The sequence below is a fragment of the Piliocolobus tephrosceles genome, chromosome 10, assembly GCF_002776525.5.
Source record: "Piliocolobus tephrosceles isolate RC106 chromosome 10, ASM277652v3, whole genome shotgun sequence".
Taxonomy (NCBI): Eukaryota; Metazoa; Chordata; class Mammalia; order Primates; family Cercopithecidae; genus Piliocolobus; species Piliocolobus tephrosceles.
The window spans coordinates 108,111,273-108,132,576 of record NC_045443.1 but is presented as its reverse complement, the minus strand read 5'-3'; the positions used below and the strand labels follow the sequence as shown (position 1 = coordinate 108,132,576).

The 21,304-nt window shown below is 42.8% G+C and overlaps 2 protein-coding genes across 13 annotated transcripts in view; one reads left to right on the top strand and one right to left on the bottom strand.

Moving 5' to 3' along the window:
- PPTC7 (protein phosphatase targeting COQ7) overlaps positions 1–16,792 on the top strand; it is a 51,498-nt gene extending 34,706 nt beyond the window's left edge. Inside the window, exons 3-6 of the mRNA XM_023203054.1 lie at positions 2,957–3,155; positions 9,765–9,888; positions 11,458–11,587; positions 12,945–16,792. Coding sequence (XP_023058822.1) covers positions 2,957–3,155; positions 9,765–9,888; positions 11,458–11,587; positions 12,945–13,003 — 512 coding nt within the window. The 3' untranslated portion in view covers positions 13,004–16,792. The remainder of the gene's footprint in view (positions 1–2,956; positions 3,156–9,764; positions 9,889–11,457; positions 11,588–12,944) is intronic.
- Positions 16,481–21,304, bottom strand: part of RAD9B (RAD9 checkpoint clamp component B) — a 37,269-nt gene continuing 32,445 nt past the window's right edge. For 8 of the 12 annotated variants that reach the window (XM_023202833.2, XM_023202572.2, XM_023202785.2 and 5 more), the window contains one exon: positions 16,481–19,523. In XM_023202833.2, the coding sequence (XP_023058601.1) occupies positions 19,395–19,523 (129 nt within the window). In that variant the 3' untranslated portion in view covers positions 16,481–19,394. The remainder of the gene's footprint in view (positions 19,524–21,304) is intronic. The other 4 variants (XM_023202704.2, XM_031936363.1, XM_031936359.1 and 1 more) reach the window with 2 other exon arrangements.

Here is a 21,304-nt window from a genome sequence, read left to right as displayed (position 1 = left end):
GGGTAGCAAAGGATAGCCTGGCTTCATCAGTGAGTAATAACGAGTCACATGAGTCCTTCTTGCAGCAGAATTTTCAAGGATGTGTTACTCGGGTTGTTTTTCTTTCTCAGAATATAATCCCATGAGTTTTCAGAAGATGTTTTGGGTGGTGATCTATTAACGATAAATGGTTAGAGTTGATGTGCAGTGAGTTAGGAAGGAAAGGTAATGGGCCATCCTTGTCCTACTGTAAGCTATGGAGCGGGTTATCTGACAGCACTGCCAGTGAGTTACAGTACCCATGCTTTGCTTTTCATTGACACTTAATGGCTAGCGTAGTATGAGTTTAGTACTAATGCATATACTGTAGATAACAAGGAAATGGAATTTCTGTACGTTAGCATGAGAAAGATACGTATATTTTTAAGTGTTTTTAAGTTACTTTGTTAGGACAAAATTAACAAGAATTACTCATAATCCCACTAAGAAAACTATTAATATTTGAGTGATTATGCTTTCAGATTTTTTTTCTGTGTGTATTTGTGCATAGAAGAATGGTAACTTGAATTGAGTCTACTGTGTGCTCACAACAGCCCCATGAGGTAAATACATAGGTACTTAATGTTATTCCCCTCCGCCTTTTTTTTTTTTTTTTTTTTGAGACAGGGTCTTGCACTGTTGCCCAGACTGGAGTACAGTGGTGCAATCCCAGCTCACTGAAACCTCCGTCCCCCTGGGTTCAAACAATTCTTGTGCCTTAGCCTCCCAAGTAGCTGGGATTACAGGCGTGCACCACCAAGTCCAGCTAATTTTTTGTATTTTTAGTAGAGAGGGGATTTCACCCTGTTGGCCAGGCTTAGAGGCTTAGTCTCAAACTCCTGGCTTTAAATGATCCACCCGCCTCGGCCTCTCAAAGTGCTGGGATTATAGGCATGAGCCACCATGCCTGTTTTGTTAGGAAGAAACAAGTCTGGAGAGAATAAGTGACTTGCCATGGTCATATAACTGGAAAATGATGACACACTGGGATTTAATACAGCTGGTTCCATGGCCTGTTTGTTTTGTTTTCCTTTTAACCATCATTTAAATAATTTAGACTTTGCCTATTGCTTTTTTTTTTTTTTTGAGGCGGAGTCTTGCTCTGTCACCCGGACTGGAGTGCAGTGGCCGGATCTCAGCTCACTGCAAGCTCCGCCTCCCGGGTTTATGCCATTCTCCTGCCTCAGCCTCCCGAGTAGCTGAGACTACAGGCGCCCGCCACCTCGCCCAGCTAGTTTTTTTTTTGTATTTTTAGTAGAGACGGGGTTTCACCGTGTTAGCCAGGATGATCTCGATCTCCTGACCTCGTGATCCACCCATCTCAGCCTCCCAAAGTGCTGGGATTAGAGGCTTGAGCCACCGCGCCCGGCCTGCTTTTTTTTTTTAATTTACTTCTAGTAAACATTACTCTTTTTGGTGTACAGTTCTTTAAGTTTTGACATCATCTTTTGTTAAGGAAACTTTCATGAGTTTGTAATCTACTTATTTTAAAGTTACCTTTCCTTTCAAATATATTTTATATAATTTTAATGGCTATAAAATAGCTAACACTATCTGTTGTAAGGGTTTGACATGACTTAACTAATTTTAATCCTTAGAAACAATTCTGTGAGGTACTTACTGTTATCCCTGTTTTTGTGGATGAGGAAACTGGGGCACAGAGAGGTTAAGTAGCTCTCTCCGTCACAGAGCTGGGAAGTGGCAGAGTTAGGATTCAGACATAGGCAGGCTGACTCCAGAGCCTGTACTCCTGAGTATTACGTGATGGTGTATCTTTGCACTGTATGGATGTACTGTAATTTATTTAACCAGTCCCTTATTTTAGATGTTTAGATTGTTTCTAGTTCTTCCTCATCTTAAGCAATGTTTTTGTACTTAAGTCTTGTTTGTCCCTCTAATTATTTTCTTAGCATAAATTCTCACAGATGGAATTGCTAGATGAAAGGAGGTACATTTTTCAGGGCTATCTTGCCCTCCAGGAAAGTTGTTTACTTTTACTTTTCACTCCCGCAGACTGTTCTGTGCAGTGGGCATGTTCCCTACACTTTGCCAACACCATGCATTATCTTCTTTTGACTCGTGTTAAACTAATAGGTGAAAAGCGTTACTAGTGAGGTGGTCATTTTTTCATATATTTACAGATCATCTACATTTATTTCTTTGTGAACTGCCTATTTTTCTATGTTGCCATTTTTCTGGTGGAGGTAGGTATAGGTTTAACTGTTAGTACTTGAGAGCGGTCTCTGCTAGTTGTGCCGTTAGCGTTTCAGTCTAGGGAAGATTCTGTGGCCTGTGCACAGCTAAGCTATCTTGAGTTCTTTGCCCAGAGTCTCTGTCGAATGAACAGGTTGATTCCACAAGCTGCCTGCAGAAATTTGGTCTTGTTGCCTCATAGTGAGTGAGTCATTAGTCTCCAATAAAAGTTCTTCATGACCTCAACAGATGGAAATCTGGTTTAAAATTGTAGTTATGTGGCCTGTCTTAAATGTTGGTGAATTTTGTGGAGAAGGCTTCCTGCCAGTGACTAATAAGAAATGTCAGGAAAATGTAACATTTTCATTCTGGCATTTAAGTATTAAAACTTAATATCTCAACAACATGCTTTTGAGCATTTGGCACAGGTGATAGCACTACTGTTGAAATAGTGTGATTAAATACCAGTCATTTTTATTGCTTTCTATCACTGCAAATGGAAGAATTCAGATCATCGGTGGCCCAATTACTATTTATAATACAAATCCTTTTTCTTTCCCCACCATGTTAACCCTGATCAGGGTATTATTGACATTCATAGAGGATGTGGAGCATAACTAAGAAAGGTCCTGTTTAGGCAAAGGAGATTCAAATTATGGTGTGTTGCTCTTTGGGGTTATGTGTTAATGTGTGTGCAAAGGCAGCCTAGGAAGAAAAAATAAATGGAGATGATTTTTGTTTCTAGGTAGCAGCACCGCCTGCATTGTGGTGCTGGACAGAACCAGCCACCGCTTACACACAGCAAACCTGGGCGATTCAGGCTTCCTGGTTGTCAGGGGTGGTGAAGTTGTGCACCGATCAGATGAGCAGCAGCATTACTTCAACACTCCATTCCAGCTCTCAATCGCTCCCCCTGAAGCTGAGGGAGTCGTCTTGAGTGACAGGTAATCTCCCCTCTCAGCCATTAAGTGTGAGCAGGATGTGGTTCATTCATAGTCCCCTCCTGTCCCCCTTGAATGCAGTGAGGTAGGTATTTCCATGAAAAGAAGACAGAGAATGTCCTCATCAAGAGGACCTTTTAGTTTAACTTTGAAAGATACTTTGCTGGAACTAGACAATCTAGCTTAGTGGAATTCTGATAAATACCCAATAATTTGACAAGACCATGAAAATGCTATTTCAGGCTTACAGAATATCAGTTTTTCCTATCAACACCACATGGTACATACAGTACCTTTATGAAATTGTGCTGGAGAAATGAGTCATTGTTCATGCATGCCATTGCTTATACAAGATTTTGCATACATTGTTGGGGAAGAGCACAGACAGACATCTGCGTTATTTATCAGAGTAACTTCCTGATTCTCTAGACCTCTTATTACATGCATCAAATAGAACTTGCAGGAAATTGAATCAAAATGGTCTTGAGTGGCTGGGCACGATGGCTCACGCCTATAATCCCAGCACTTTGGGAGGCTGAGGTGGGTGGATCACTTGAGGCCAGGAGTTCAAGACCAGCCTGGCCAACACGGTGAAACCCCATCTCTACTAAAAATGCAAAAATTGGCTGGGTGTGGTGGCGGGCGTCTGTAGTCCCAGCTACTCAGGAGGCTGAGGCAGGAGAATCACTTGAACCCGGGAAGCAGAGGTTGCAGTGAGCCGAGATCACGCCACTACACTCTAGCCTGGGTGACAGAGCAAGACTCTGTCTCAAAAAAAACCAAAACATTAAAGCCAGAGTGGTCTTGAGGTGGGCACAGTGGTGTAGAACCATAGTCCCAGGTACTTCAGAGGCTGAGGCTGGAAAATCGATAGAGTCCAGCCTGGGTGACATAGCGACACCCTGTCTCTTAAAAAAAGTGGTCTTGGATATGCTCTTTGATAATGTTATTGAGGTGTTCTCTTTTTCTTTCTCACGTCTTTTCTCAATTCACTTTTAAATTGTCAAGAACATTCCAAGATGGTACTTTTTTCTTCCCCTCCTTCTCTGAGACAGAGTCTTGCTCTTGTTGCCCAGGCTGGAGTGCAATGGCATGATCTCAGCTCACTGCAACCTCTGTCTCCCGGTTCAAGTGATTCTCCTGCTTCAGCCTCCCAAGTAGCTGGGATTACAGGCGCCCGCCACCATGCCTGGCTAATTTTTGTATTTTCAGTAGAGTTGGCGTTTCACCGTGTTGGCCAGGCTTGTCTGAAACTCCAGACCTCGTGATCCACCCGCCTCGGCCTCCCAAAGTGCTGAGATTAACAGGCATGAGCCACTGTGCCCAGCCAAGACAGTGCTTTTTTGAGTTGACTTTTACAGTTTTTCTTTTCTTAGATGAGTATCCAGAGTAAGGCAAAGCCCCAGATTTCAGTGTCTTTAACAATCTTATAGCTTTATAGGACCTGGCACAAACATCACTGGCAATTCATAAATGTTGATTAATGGACAATGAGCCTTTTGTAAAAATAGAAGCATTCTAGCAAGTACTTGTCTCTGCTTAATAGCTCTTATTAAACCAGCTCTTAGGTCCAAATTAAGATAAAATGAATTATTATTGCCATCTTTTAAACTGGAATGAGCATGTTATATAATTAAATATTCAGTATCGCCCATCTAAAAAGTAACTTTAGCAGTGTAAGTAACTTTTTAAAAGTCTAAATATTCTTCCAATTATGGTCACCAGCCCAAATCCGAAAGTAAAAAGTAAAAGTAGGCGGGTGACCATAATTGGAAGAATATTTGATTCTAGCCCCTTCTTAAGTTGGCTGTAATCTACATTATTGTTAGCCACACTGGAGCGGGAAGAACTCTGAACCCCAAGGCCTCCATAGAGCCCAAGCTCAGATCACAGTTTTGGAGACTGTTGCTTTAATTTTTTCTTCATTTGATTCTTCTTGTCGGGCTGCCAAGCACCAAAGCAGCCCTGCCATATCTCACACACTGTCTGTGGGACAGACAGGTTGGGGCAGTACTCTGCCGGCGTGCCGACGAGGTGGAGGTGGCTTCCCCTGGAGCCCAGAGACAGCTTGCTAGCATGTGATTTCAGCTCATGTTTCAGTGCAGTCAAAAGTTTCCAGCAGCACAGTATGTTCAATCAAAATGGGCAAAACTGCAGCTGGCGGAACACCAAGCTCATGGGTGGGAGTGTTAGGAGAGGACGAACGGTCCAATGGGAGCAAGACTCTCACAGACAGAATAGCAAAGGACACTCCTGGGGAAAGAAAAACCTCAGCATAAAACAGAGCTTCATTGCCAACCTGGTCATTAATCTACACTTCTACAATCGGATTAGCTTTCAAAGGCTGAGTAGATGAGAGCATCTTGCATGGTTTTCTCTTTATTCCACAGAGAGAATTGACCTGATTTCCCCCAGTTTTACAGTCTTTTTCCTTTTTTTTTTTTTTTTTCATGCTGCATGTATCTCCTTAGTTAATGGTCCCTCTTATCTACAGAATATTATTTTAACCTTAACTTACAGGTTTTCCTTTAGTAGACATTTTTACAAAATGTTGATTATCTAAATGTGTAAGTGAAAGTCGGTTCCCTGCAGCAGCACGTGGCAGAACTTCACATGTGCCACCTTCTTCCTCAGTCAAGTGAAGATAAACCAGAAATTTTCTGAGTGCATTTAGTGTGAATCCTCATAGGCATGTGTGCTTTTGTTTGGTAGTTTTTATGCTTTCTCTTCACAAATGTTGTCACATGTTGCTTACACAAGTGTTGGGGTTTTTCTGTCAAGCTGCTTTGTGTCTGGTGCCTCCCTTCCGGGTCAGTATCTGATTTGCTTTCCTGGCTCTTGTTCCTTAATTACAGGTTAAGGCAGATTATCAGATCTCACCTTTCCCTCCCCAGGGAGGCCTGGAAGGTGTGAAACTGGCCTTAAGAAGTACCCAAGAGGCCGGGCACGGTGGCTCACGCCTGTAATCCCAGCACTTTGGGAGGCCGAGGCAGGCAGATCTCAAGGTCAGGAGATCGAGACCACGGTGAAACCCCATCTCCACCAAAAATACAAAAAAATTAGCCAGGCACAGTGGCAGGTGCCAGTAGTCCCGCCTGTAGTCCCAGCTACTCGGGAGGCCGAGGCAGGAGAATGTCGTGAACCCGGGAGGTGGAGCTTGCAGTGAACTGAGATCGCGCCACTGCGCTCCAGCCTGGGCGACAGAGCAAGACTCTGTCTCAAAAAAAAAAAAAGAGGAAGTGCCCAAGAACCAGCCTCAGGAGGCCATGATCTCTGAATATAAGATCTTTTCTCCCCACCCAGGGTTTTCCCCCATTTTTATGGATGCATCTGTTTTTTTTTGTTTGTTTTTTTAAGAGTTGTACACAAAAAAGTTTAGTGAGACATCTGCCCCTGTTACTGTCCTCAGCCACATTCTCTCCTTAAAGGTACCCGCTATGAGCAGTTTCTTTTTTTTTTTGAGACAGATCTCGCTCTGTTGCCCAGGCTGCTGGAGTGCAGTGGCGCAGTCTCGGCTTACTGCTACCTCTGCCTCCCTGGCTCTAGCAGTTCTCCTGCCTCTGCCTCCCGAGTAGCTAGAATTACAGGCGTGCACCACCACTATCTAAGTTTTTGCATTTTTTTAGTAGAGATGGGGTTTCACCATGTTGGCTAGGCTGGGCTTGAACTCCTGACCTCAAGTGATCTGCTCGCCTTGGCCTCCCAAAGTGCTCGGATTACAGGCATGAGCCACCACCCACAGCCCACTATGAGCAGTTTCTTTGATTCTCTCCAGATTTGTTCTCTGCATATAGAAGCATCCATATCTGTGTGTCTTTCTGCCCTTTTTTTTTTTTTATGGAAATGGTTGCACATACGACACACCATCTGCACCTTGCTTTTTTCTTCAACAGTATATTGAAGAGTTTTTTCCCCCAATTTGGAGAGTCAAATATTTAGCTGCTTCTTTCATTTAGTTATGCAACAGATACTTCTTTTTTCTTTGTTTTTTTTTTTTGAGATGGAGTCTCACTGTGTCGCCCAGGCTAGAGTGCAGTGGTGCCATCTCAGCTCACTGCAACCTTCACCTCTGGGGTTGAAGCAAGCGATTCTCCTGTGTCGGCCTTCCGAGTAGCTGGGATTATAGGCACACGCCACCATGCCACCATGCTTGGCTAATGTTTATATTTTTAGCAGAGATGGGGTTTTACGGATGGCCAGGCTGGTCTTGAACTACTGACCTCAAGTAATCTGCCTGCCTCAGCTTCCCAAAGTGCTGGGATTACAGGCGTGAGCCACCATGCCTAGTCACGATACCAAGATATTTCTTGAAGACGTGTTACACCAGGCACACTAATAAATACCCACGTATGGTGAGCACTTTGGGACCCTGGGGAGACACAGAGTCCTTACTGTGCCAATACACTGTAGATATTTCAGGTGAATGAATTCTTTTTTTTTTCTTCTTCTTCTTTTTTTTGAGACGGAGTTTCGCTTTTATAGCCCTAGCTGGAGTGCAGTGGCGTGATCTAGCTCACTGCAACCTCTGCCTCCCAGGTTCAAGCAATTCTTCTGCCTCAGCCTCCCTAGTAGCTGGGATTATAGGCGCATGCCACCGCGCCCGGCTAATTTTTTGTATTTTTGGTAGAAATTAGTTTTAACCAGGCTGGTCTCGAACTCCTGACCTCAGGTAATCCGGCCAAGTCTCACTCTGTCGCCAGGCTAGAAGGCAGTGGCACAATCTTGGTTCACTGCAACCTCCATCTCCCGGGTTCAAGCAATTTTCCTGCCTCAGCTTCCTGAATAGCTGGGATTACAAATGTGTGCCACCACGCCCAGCTAATTTTTAAATTTTTAGTAGAGATGGAGTTTCACCATGTTGGTCAGGCTGGTCTTGAACTCCTGACCTCAGGTGATCCACCTGCGTTGGCCTCCCAAAGTGCTGGGATTACAGGCGTGAGCCACCACGCCCAGCAGTGAATGAATTCTTTTTTTTTTTTTTTTTTCTTTTTTTTTGAGACGGAGTCTCGCTCTGTCGCCCACGCTGGAGTGCAGGGACCGGATCTTGGCTCACTGCAAGCTCCGCCTCCTGGGTTCACACCATTCTCCTGCGTCAGCCTCCCGAGTAGCTGGGACTACAGGCGCCTACCACCACGCCCGGCTAATTTTTTTGTATTTTTAGTAGAGACGGGGTTTCACTGTGTTAGCCAGGATGGTCTCGATCTCCTGACCTCGTGATCCGCCCGTCTCGGCCTCCCAAAGTGCTGGGATTACAGGCTTGAGCCACCGCGCCCAGCCTGGTGAATGAATTCTTACAGGATTGGCATGTTGTTCTCCACATGTACTCATCATCCCACCCTCACGGCACCCCAGGAGCCAGATTCAAATATCCAAGGAAACTGATGAGTGAAATATGTGAATAAGAGAGGGTGGGGGCCGGGCGCAGTGGCTCAAGCCTGTAATCCCAGCACTTTGGGAGGCCGAGACGAGCGGATCAGGAGGTCAGGAGATCGAGACCATCCTGGCTAACACGGTGAAACCCCGTCTCTACTAAAAAATACAAAAAACTAGCCGGGCGAGGTGGCGGCGCCTGTAGTCCCAGCTACTCGGGAGGCTGAGGCAGGAGAATGGCCTAAACCTGGGAGGTGGAGCTTGCAGTGAGCTGAGATCCGGCCACTGCACTCCAGCCTGGGTGACAGAGCGAGACTCCGTCTCAAAAAAAAAAAAAAAAAAGAGAGGGTGGGCTGGGCGACTGGTGATTACAGTGGCTCACGCCTGTAATCCCAGCACTTTGGGAGGCCAGGGCAGGTGGATCACCTGAGGTCCGGAGTTCAAGACCAGCCTGGCCAACATGGCAAAAGCCTGTCTCTACTAAAAATGTAAAAAAAAAATTAGCCGGGCGTGGTGGTGCATGGCTGTGGTCCTACAGGCACTATTTACATGCCTGTAGTCCCAGCTACTCGGGAGGCTGAGACAGGAGAATCGCTTGAACCTGGAAGGCAGAGGTTGCAGTGAGCCTATATCGTGCCACTGCACTCCAGCCTCCAGCCTCCACGACAGAGTGAGACTTGTCTCCAATTGTCTCCAAAAAAAAAAAAAAAAAAAAAAAAAAAAAGGCTGGGCACAGCGGCTCACGCCTGTAATCCCAGCACTTTGGGAGGCCGAGGCAGACAGATCACAAGGTCAGGAGAGCAAGACCATCCTGGCAAACACAGTGAAACCCCTGGGTGACAGAGCGAGACTCCATCTCAAAAAAAAGGAGAGAGAGGGAGGATGGAATTTGGCTCTAAAGTATTAGGAATAAAGGCTCATTTCCACTTGGATTTTAGAGGTGTGTTAGATCTGACTCAGAAGAGAACCCTTCCTCCTTCTCAGCCACTTGTGACTAATCATCATACTTGGTTTTACTCAGGAGTTGCAGTTAAAATTTTGAAACATTTTATATTAGTTTTCAATTAACTTTTTTCAGGGTTGGGAGTTTCAGAGTGACTTTTTAAAAAAATTGATTACATTATTATAAATTAGTTTTTCTTGCAGAAGGCTTATTACATTGTAAAATAGTGCCTGTAGGACATTTTGAACTCATCTCTAAAGGGCCTTTTTAACTTTGTCCCTCTCCTGTCCTTGCCACAGTCCGGATGCTGCTGATAGCACGTCTTTTGATGTCCAGTTAGGAGACATTATCCTGACGGCAACAGATGGACTCTTTGACAACATGCCTGATTATATGATCCTTCAGGAGCTAAAAAAGTTAAAGGTAATTAACTCAAAGGTTAGCTCTTGGGAACAGTGGCCCTCTCTGGACAGCTGAGTTTTATGGATTCAGTTGCATTATCTCTTTGTAGTTTTGGAAAGAACTATTTTGTGAATTTCAGGAAACTAATAATAGCTCTGGTCTTTCAAATAATTAGAGCACTTGGAAAAAGAAGCTTCCTACCCAAGTTTTTCATAGGCTGGTAAAAGTAGGAAAAGTCTAGGTGGAGGGCATTTCTTGTTTGTATCTTTATTTGTATTTTAATGGTGTCTAATGATGTTGGGTCCTGGTTGTCTTTTTCTCCTTTTATTCTTCTAACACACCCAGCAGGTGTTGAATCAGGCAAAGACAGGAAATAGTCATGCCAGAGCCAGCCAAAGGCAGCAGGCCGCTGGAAGCCTCAATGTGACCTGAGCTGCCACCGGTAACCAAATAGTTTGGGTTTCTCCCATAGAGAGAGGAAGGAGGTGAAAACTAGGCTTTCAACTTTTTCCTGGCTTTGTGAACACACCCTGGGAAAAATCAGTCTTTTTCTCATTAGTCTTTACCTCTTACCAGTATGACTTTGGGTACATTTCTTTCTTTCTTTTTTTAATTATTTATTGAAGTTGCTGAGATCTAGGGTTTCTTAAAACTGTTTAAGCAATATTTTCTTCACATAAAATGGGGCATCCTAAAGATCCTCTTTTATAGGGTTGCAGTGAGGATTAACTACAGCCCTGTGTAGGAACTCCTTAGTGCCACGCCTTGTCTGTGGAGTGCAGTGTGAGGTGCTTCCTTGTTGCAGGCACTGTGTTCTGTGTGGTGACACAGTGGTGAGCAGAATCTACACAGTCCCTACCTGTATGGAACTTACATCCTAGTGGAGGAAAATAGATAAATACAGGGAAATAAATCTATGATGTAATGTGGGTGCTAAATAAGAAGAAAAACAAAGCTGGATAAGGGAATAGAGAGTAGAAGGGACTGCTACTACTTTAGATAGATTGGTCAGGGAGGGCCTTTTTGAGGAGGTGATATTGAAGCAGAGACCTGTCGTTACACTGAAACTAGAGCTGAAGTGGACCTCGTGTTCCCATCCCCGTTTTGCAGATGAGGTAGTTGGAGCAGCAAGGATAAAGTTAAGGCCCAAGATTTCACAGCTAGACAGGAATCTCCTCCTGATACAAAATTCTGAAGGTATTTTCACTAGAGCAACTGGCAGCTCTTGGAGGCAAACTGGGGTTGGCCAGGGTGTGTTCCTAAGCAGGGAAGTTTTTGAAGTATCCTTCAAAGGCTATCAGAATCTGCCTTTTCAGTTCATCCTATTTTAGCAAGAATACCTTAAGAATTTCAAATGGGAAAAATGCAGAAATGAAAATCCAAACTTTAGGGCATAAGGCCACCATAGCAAAGGACTTTCTGATTGATACCTTGTGCAGGCAGCACTGGTGTCTTGTTCATATTAGCCAGGGCATGATGTTTTAATGTCTTTTCTAACTAGAATAAAACTTAAATGATGGAAAAGGTGGTTAGATAAATGTTACTGTCTTGAGCATTATGGTAAAATAACTTCCTCATGCTTTATCTTAGAATTCAAATTATGAGAGTATACAGCAGACTGCAAGAAGCATTGCTGAGCAAGCTCATGAGCTGGCCTATGACCCAAATTATATGTCACCTTTTGCACAGTTTGCATGTGACAATGGATTAAATGTGAGAGGTAAGCATTCTTTGGGAAGGTCATAGGGACTGGGGACGTGGTGTCAGTAGAGTGGAGCATTCTGGGCTCTGGGTGAGACTGTGGAGGTATCCTTTCCCAGCCCCCAAGCTGTGCACTGGTGGCTTTCAGCAAGGTCAGGAGGATGAGAGCAAGTGCATGTCGTTATGTCTTCCCCACACAGCATGCCCTTCAGAACTGAACCTCATTGGCCGCAGAGGCAGGTGGAACCTGAAGCCCTTTATTGCCGCCACTGCAATGCTTGGACCTGAGCCCAAAAGGCCTCTGAGCTCTGCCCAGAGTGCATGGACATTCCTAACAGTTTAACATTTTGCCTTTCACGTGTCTGACATTTCGCTTCTCCCTTCCTCTGCTTTGTGGGACTCAACAGTATTTGCCTGCCAAATTGCCACAGCAGGGTTTGAAGAGGGAAGCAATGTGAAACTGCCCTTGACTGAAGACTTGTCCTATCTACTGCCTGATGTGTGACTTTGGGAGCAGGCCGGTGGCTCCGTCTCAGGGCTGGGACGACATGTTGGTGCTAGCATATCAGAGCTAGTAGAATTAGTCCGTTTCTTGTTGATAAAATTTTATGACATGTGAAACATTTCTTAGTCCTTCAAAAAATGTTAAAATAGAAAAAAGTGCATGCCATAGCTGTTTGGCAGATTAGAATACAAGGCTATTCCTAGTTTCAAAACACTGGATATGTTTGTCTAAATTAGGATTGTGGGTATAGAAGCATGTAACTTTCTCGTCAGATTCACTGTGATTGATGTGAACAGAGGATGTGGTGGGCTGTTTGAATAGAGCGCCTGTTGTAAAGGAGCAGGGAAGTTTTTTTTTTTTTTTTTTTTTTTGAGACGGAGTCTGGCTCTGTCGCCCAGGCTGGAGTGCAGTGGCCGGATCTCAGCTCACTGCAAGCTCTGCCTCCCGGGTTTACGCCATTCTCCTGCCTCAACCTCCCGAGTAGCTGGGACTACAGGCGCCCGCCACCTCGCCCGGCTAGTTTTGGTATTTTTTAGTAGAGACGGGGTTTCACCATGTTAGCCAGGATGGTCTCGATCTCCTGACCTCGTGATCCGCTCGTCTCGGCCTCCCAAAGTGCTGGGATTACAGGCTTGAGCCACCGCACCCGGCCAGATTTTTTTTTTTTAAGCTTCAGTTTCATATAATTTCTTGGAGTTTTGTTTAACTGTTTTTCTTCATCAAATATTTTTTTCTTTATTCTACTAGGGTATACTGACAAACCAAAACTGCCTGGAATGCAAGCATTTGTCTCCTAGTACTTATTTAAGTACACATTTTTTATTGACTTTTCCTTTTAAAATATACTGATAGGTTCTCATTTTCATTGTAGGTGGAAAGCCAGATGACATCACCGTCCTTCTTTCAATAGTGGCTGAGTATACAGACTAGCTGAGGTGTCGAGTCCTGCCTTTCCTTTCATCATCCCAAATTTCCCCTGCCATGTGTGCTGATCCTGCTGGCAGGACCACATTTCTTTGCCACTGATCTCAATGGCCAGTGATGTAAGTCTTTTGCCTGTCTTCTTGAGACCCATTGAGATCTTTGTTGAGAACCACTACTATCATTCACTAGCTCATATCTGCCGGCAGCAACTGAAGAGATCCAAGATTTGAAGATTGGCCTTCATTTCTCGATGTTCTTTCCATGATGGGGATGGAGGTGTTCAGTGCCACCGTGGCTGTTTCTTTTCAAAAGTAGTTGAAGTATTGAAAATGAGTAATGTTGGTAAAGTGAATTCAAAATCCTAGTGTGCTAAAGGGATTGTACAAGTCTAACACAAATTGTACGTAATGATACGTCTAGAAACATATATTATTCATCAAAAGAAATGTTACATGTGTACTCCACAGGCATAGTCTTTGTTACGATGATTGGTGTGGCTTTATGTCTTTGTTATAAACTCCTGTTTTTCAGGGGCTTATGATTCTGCTCTAAAACATTGCTCTGGGTTATACAGTTTTGATCCCAGAAGCTTTTTTGTTACAAATCGGGAGAAAAATCCATTTTAGTTCTATGGGTGCAAGTATTTCATGCTTTTAAAAAGATGCTTGTGTTCCTGTGGTTAAAGTTTTGGCAGTTTATTGATTAGTCCAAATCACAGGCTAAGGTCTGATCACCAGGAGGGGTGGGGGAGACACTTTACCAGTATTTTTTTATGGAAATATTATTCAAGATTGTAAAACCCCTCAAAGCCTAGAAATTTTAATGTTACGGCTGAAATTCCTCCTAGTTGTCTGATAGGATGCCCCCGAATGGGAACTCTAGGGCCCAAGGCCTGAAGGGTTGAGAACAAACAACTGTAACTTTGAATTTTGTTGGCTTTCAGCGGTCATGCTACCTACCCATACTTGTACTCTCAGACCTTTTATTAGTAGCCTTGCTTTCTATAGAGCATGCACCAAATCCAGTGAGTCCATGTGGAGAGAGCACTGTGTGCAGCGGCAGCAGCACAGACGTCCATAAGGAAAACTCCCAGTGATGATCTGACATTTACAATTACCCCACACAGAAATGTAGGGGTTTCTGAATCAAGCTTAATGTTTACAGTTTCTGAATAGCCATTTTGCAGTGTATAGTTTCCTTACAAAACTACCCCGCATTCAGTTTTCCCATTATCTGCAAGCTGAAACTTATTTTTAAGGTTTGTGTACAAGTGGACTGCTGTAAAGATATATATTTTTGGGTCAGTTTTTTCCTTCATTAACTTGGTGGTAGAAAAAAATATATACTTAGAAATCCTTAAATTAAAGCCATGTTTTATATATAAGTCAGGTAACATTGGTGTATAGATGAGAATGCAATTAAACCTGATGAGAATCTACTTGAGAATATAGAAAGTCTTTCTCTAAAGGAGATACTGACTCCCTGGTTTATTGCATTAAAATTTATGTTTGAGGTTACCTCAACTTGTTTTAAAAGATTTTGTTTTGTGAATTTGTACTGTATATTTGAGTAACTGTCAAGCTTTTATTTAAAATTGTTTAACATGTACCATGTACATGTCATTACTATATTTCAATGCATCATGCTTGTAACAGGCATTTCATTTATAATAAGAATGAGTTATTCATTTGTAAGCCGTTCAGTAATTTATCTACTATTCCTAAATTGGCATAATGTTAGATAATCTATTTTGAATCACCTTTAATTACATGTCAGAATGCCTTAACTACCCTAACTTGACAAAACAGAATTCTTTGGTAGACAAGGTGGGGGCGGGGTGGGGGGTCTGGAGGGAGACTCTATTTAAGGAGAAATCATGCTATGATAAAACACAGAAGCATGAGTGGCAAGTGGCGGGGTATTTATTTTGCACAAACTATTTGCAGTCTCTGTGTATTTAAAAAGTAAAGAAAGTTGCATCCAGAAGGGTTTTGTTAGAAGGAATACATTTATATTAGGATTGACAACTTCAGCTCTTTTGTTTAGGTTTTCAATTGTTTTTGGTAAGAGGTATGTAGCCTTATGATCTGGATATATTTTGCATTCATTTTCCAACGCCTATGTTTAATTCCTGGTAAGAGCAATGCTCGTCAAGTTTCTGGTTTTTCTCTGCTCTCATTTAACCTGTCAAACACAGTATTTGTAAAGTTAGATTGGTGGCGTTATACACAACTCATTTACTCAGCTTACCTTTTTGAGAAATGATTGTTAGAAATTGACAATGTGTTTGTTCCAGTGATACTGAAAGTAGTGGGGCAAGAATTGAGTTTCACAGTGGAATTGACTTTGGATCTGGCCTATAGATTAGTGACATAAAATATTTTCTCTATTTTCCCCTGTTCTTTTTGTGTTATGCACTTAATTTTATGACTGCCGGGAGGGTCAGTTGGAGTGCTGCTTAACAAGTATCTCTCCTACTCTTTGGTCAGAGGCTGTGTTGGACCCATAGTAGAATTTTCCAGGTCACAGACCCAAGCTTCCATTGGTTGTTACTGTGCTGTACCATTTGGTGGGTCTGATTCTGAACCTGATGTGTGTGTTAATTGTATTTTAAGCAACACACACACACAGACACACACACTTGCCTCATGTAATGGACTTTTATAACAAAAGAAAAAATTTGGATTTCTAATTTACAAATGGCAAATTATCCCTCTCTGGATGCACCAAAGACCAGTAAAGTTTATAGCTTTTCCATCTATATTTATAAAGCAATACTGTATTATAAAAATCAATATTTTTATCACATGCTTGAAATTTTTATTTTGTTCTGTTTTAAAATGTGCACTCTAAACATATCAGAACCTTATTTCTTCCTATGAACTTAAGCTGCCTGCGCACAAAAAAAAAAAAAATTTACCAAATGGAGATGCAACAGAGTCCATAGGCTCTGAAAACTAAAAGAAGAAATGGGAGGCAGGGGGAACAAGTTATTTGTCCTGAGTTACTGTATTTGCTTGACATGGTTGATGGGTACTAAGTCACAAAAGAATCCATTCCAGGTATGTATGTCTGGGGGTTGGGCTGTGTCTAGATTAGAAACTCGGTTTCAAGCTTTGCATGATGGGAGAGCATCCACTCCTATCAGCTTTGTGTGTTCTGGATAGGACAGTAGCCCGGAGATGGAAACCACCGTCAGTACCACTAGCCCACCATACCAAGTAACAAGTTAGGCAGGAATCGTGGGAATTTATTGAGTCAGCTTTGAGTGTTTGGGAGAATGTAAACAAGATATTGGCTCGAACTGTAAACATTTGTACTTTGGGTAAGTTCATGGTTCCTTAGGTCACCTTTTACCAGCTGTCTTTGGTAGAAGCTACAGCATTCAGTTTCTCTGGAAACTGTATCACATTTTTGCATTTTAAAAATTTTACAGTATCAAAAACCAAAATCTGCTTATAAAACAAAACATGAAGCAGAACATATTTGGATTCTATTTATTTAAAATTAAATTCTTTGCAAAATTGAACTTCTCAACTAAAATGTGTCCATGTCAAAATTTTAACTGTTAGCAGGTAGTTTGTGGCAAAGATGGCTAAATAATGAAGCAAATTAGAATCTGTGTGTATACTAATGAGCTGCTTTTTTTCTGTTGAGACTATCATTATTTGTCTTATTACCCAAGAGGCAATTACCTGAATTTGGATGTCTGAATTATAACTTATGCAGGAATAGTTCTGTAAATACATTTAAATAAACTGTAAAGATATTTAATAAACATAGTATTTATACTAATCTGTGTACTTCTTTTGGTTTGAATAGTAACTAAGTGAGACACCAGCCCTTGACACTGAGTTTGTCGGTCTCAAGTCCTCATTTCTAAGCCTCCTAGTCATTCTAGCACTGAATATATGCTACTACTTTAACTGGCTCCAGCTGGCTGCTTCACTATATCAGGTGAGCTTCCTCAGAAATTCATCAAAATGGACTGACAACTGAATGTAAATTATAGAAGTTTTTCCCAGCTGAGGCTTTGCACCTTCCATATATAGAGGGAAACTACAAAAAAAATCTGGTGTACGGTCGTGTTGTTTAACAGCAGAGATGTTCTGACAGATGCATCCTTAGCAATTTCATCATTGTGTACTGACACAAGCCTAGATGATCTAGCCTACTACACATCTGGACTATATGGATAGCCTGTTGCTCCTAGGCGACAAACCTGTATAGCATGTTACTGTACTGAATACTGTAGGCAGTTGTAACACAACAGTAAGCATTTGAATATCTAAATATAGAAATGGTTCAGCAAAACTATGGTATGAAAGACAAAAAACGGTACACCTGTATAGGGCCACTCCATTATCTTACGGGACTACCACTGTCTGTGCAGTCCATCATTGACCAAAACTTTGTTATGCAGCAGATGACTGTATTTCAACTTAGCACTTTGTATCCAAATTCTAAAATCTCAAAGTGCCCAGCTAATTTTTGTATTTTTTGTAGAGATGGGATCTCACCATGTTGCCCAGGCTGGTCTTGAACTGCTGGGCTCAAGTGATCCTCCCACCTGGGCCTCCCAAAGTGCTGGGATTACAGGCATGAGCCTTGCCAGTGTTAACTATCTTTAATAGTCCAATGCTGCATCCAGGCTATTACTGATGATGATGCTTTCAAGACCTAAACCCCTCTGCCTATTTCAATGAATGAACCAGAAATGTTATCCTCAGCAGAGACCTACAGTTACTCTTGTGTATAAAAGCTCCCTGTGTCTAACAAATCTCCATTTGTTAGAAATATCAGAAATTCAGTGTTAATCATCAGTGTAAGCATAAGATACATAAATCTTCAGCCTACCATATGAAAGGACTTAGTTGAAATTATGTGGGCATTGCCAATTACCACAAAAAGCTTGGTTAAGGCCCATTTTCATTCACTAAGGAACATCTTGGGATGAACTTGAGTTTTTATTAGGTTATTGTGGGTAGCTATGACTCATTACTAAGCTACAAGAGCCAAATTCATTCTGGTTTCAGTTAGAACTCTATTCACAGTTCTAAAGCATGCTAATCTACTCCGCCACCTTTATGAATTTCTCACAAAGTCTAAACTACAATTGCTTGCCAGTTAACACTTCCTTAGGTTTGAAGGTTTCAGAAAGACTTAACAATAAGATGTTACAAAAGTCTCGTTTGTCAGGTTATAATTGACTGTAAACAGGTTTGGGGGAGGGAGAGGCACACATCATAAGACATTACATAACAATGTTTTGTGCCAGATTTTTTAGTCCATTTGTACAGGTAAAAAGCTAACCCTTAAAGGGCCAAAGAACAGAGACATTCGTTTTCCACCTTATTCCACTCCAAACTCAGGCTGTCTTGGCAGTGGAGGATGCTGTTCTATGTCAGATAATACAGAAATATTTGGCATCACTTCCATTAAATTCTTTTCTGCATCACACTGCAAAATAAAAAATCACATCTGAAAATCAGAACAATTTGAGGTTAAGAAATAAAATTTTGTAATACGTAAAAACACTCCTGGCTGGGAGCAGTGGCTCAAGCCTGTAATCCCAAGCACTTTGGGAGGCCTAGGTGGGCAGATCACTTGAGATCAGGAGTTCAAGACCAGCCTGGCCAACACGGTGAAACCCTGTCTCTACAAAATACAAAAAATTCGCCAGCCATAGTGGCACGCACCTGCAATCCCAGCCAACACTGGAGGCTGAGGCAGGAGAATCGCTTGGACCTGGGAGGCAGACGTTGCAGTGAGCTGAGATGGCACCGCTGCACTTAAGCCTGAGTGACAAAGTGAGACTCCGTCTAAAAAAGCTAAGTGAAGGTGACTATATATTTTTATTCTTGATCTTTTTTCCAGGGTTTATTCTACTTAAAGTCTTAAAATATAAAAAACAATGGACAAAAAAGGCCATGGTATTACATGAGAAAACTAAAATCCAAATGTTTGTAATCAAATACAAAAGATACCTGACTACAAATCACAAAATTCCATTTCAAGCCATCTTGATGCACTCCAAATGGCTGTTGAATAAAGTTTAAATACCTTTATAAAACTAGCAAAGATGTTAAAACCTCTAGGGTGAACATGCATTGAACTGAATAACTCTAATGGGCTTTTTTCCTTCACAGGAAACTCTTCTGCCTCCCAAGTAGCATAATGGATTTAAAGCAAGTTACATACACTTGACAAACAGCTATTTCTAGATATGGTTGTTGTACAAGATGATGTGGTTTAAAAGCCCATCCTCCATTCCAAGGAAGTTCTGGACAACCTCTTTTAGACACTAAACATGCAAACTCGTGCTTGAGGGGCAAATGAGCCAGTCACTGGGCTGTGGGCCAGCTCAGACATGGGCCAGCTCAGACATCATTAAGCATTAGAATATAGAGAAACTGCCATTATTCATGTCCTCTTCACTGTCACTTGCTCTTGCCAGACTGTCGAAAGGGTGGTTGAAGTGTTCTTGCTGGTCAGAAGAAACTGCTCCAAAGAACATGCAAGAAAACTGGAGGGAAAAAAGGAACTGCACTGTTGATTCCAAAGAGAGAGTTTGCTCATTAAATGCTCCAGGTGACAGTCCTCTTCAGAAATCTGACCAGTATTATATCCCTCTTTGCTGGTGATGGTTCACAGAACACCCAGAACCTTCATTATTGGTCCAACAAGTCCTAAAACTATACCTTTCCCTGACTTCAAAGGCACACGACAATCTTCAGTTTGGGATCAATGGTCTGCTGCTGACTCCCCTCCTGAGCCATCAAAGCTTCCACCAGGACCGTGAAAGGCAGAGATCAAGGAAGCCTCCGTAGGCCACTGGATGAATTCATCCATTTTTTTCTTCCCCTCCTGCTACAGCAGAAGCCACCCTTCCAGGTTAAAGCCAGTCATTCCCTATCTCCGCATGCCAGCCCCCTCAGAATATTAGCATTTTCAAATGTTCAAATGCCTCTCATCTTTACTTTTTTATTTGTGATCAGGTCTTGTCCTATTGCCCAGGTTGCAGTGCAGCTGTGTGATCACATCTCACCACAGCCTCAAACTCCTGGCCAATCCTCCCACCTCAGCCTCAGGAGTAGCTGTAACTACAGGCATGCACCACGATGCAGTTTTGTTTTGTTTTGTTTTTCCCCTCATAAAGACAGGGTCTTGCTATGTGGCCCAGGTTGGTCTCAAACTCCCGGCTTTAAGCAGTCCTCCCACCTTGGCCTCCCAAAATGCTAGAATTACAGGCATGAGCCACTGGGCCGTCTTCAATACAGAAATAGCCAGGCACAGTGACTCATACCTGTAATCCCAGCACTTTAGGAGGCTGAGGCAGGTGAATCGCCTGAGCTCGAGACCTCAGGAGTTCGAGACCAGCCTGGTCAACATAGTGAAACCCTGTCTCTACTAAAAATACAAAAAATTAGCTGGGCATGGTGGCGGGTGCCTGTAATCCCAGCTACTAGGGAGGCTAGGGCAGGAGAATCACTTGAACCTGGGAGGCGGAGGTTGCAGTGAGCTGAGATTGAGTCACTGCCAGCCTGGGCAACAAGAGCTAAACTCTATCTCTAAATAAATAAATAAACAAACAAACAAATAGCCTAACCTTATCCCATTTCCCCCTTCAGTTACCGCTTTATCTCTACTTGTAGAGCTGTCTACACCCACTGTCTCTATCTTCTCATTCTCCTACTCTTTAACTCTACTTTAAAAAAGCTGCTCCAGGTCAGGCACAGTAGCTCACACCTGTAATCCCAGCACTTTGGGAGGCCAAGGTGGGTGGATCACCTGAGCTCAGGAGTTCGAGACCAGCCTGGGAAACCCTGTCTACTAAAATACAAAAAAATTAGCTGGGTGTAGTGATGTATGCCTGTAATCCCAGCTACTTGGGAGGCTGAGGCATAAGAATCACTTGAACCCGGGAGGTGGAGGTTGTAGTGAGCCGAGATTGCGCCCCTGCACTCCAGCCTGGGCAACAGAGCAAGACTGTCTTTGAAACAAACAAACAAAAAACTTCTCCCTCACTGACCCCCATATCACAGAAACCCCCCTAGAATTTACCACATCCTTAAAGTCAGGACCCATTTTCAGTCCTCCCCACTCGATATTCACTCTGACACACCTTTCTCATGCTGCACTCTCCTGGCTGCTCTTAGCTCAGCTGGCTTGCCTTCTTCTAAGCAGCCTCTGAACTTGGGTTTCTTAACCTCAGCGCTGTTGCCATTTGAGGCCTTATGAGTCTTTGGGGTAGAGCTCTCCTGCAGGGAGGAAGATGGTAGGCAGCACTGCGGGTCTTTACCCGCT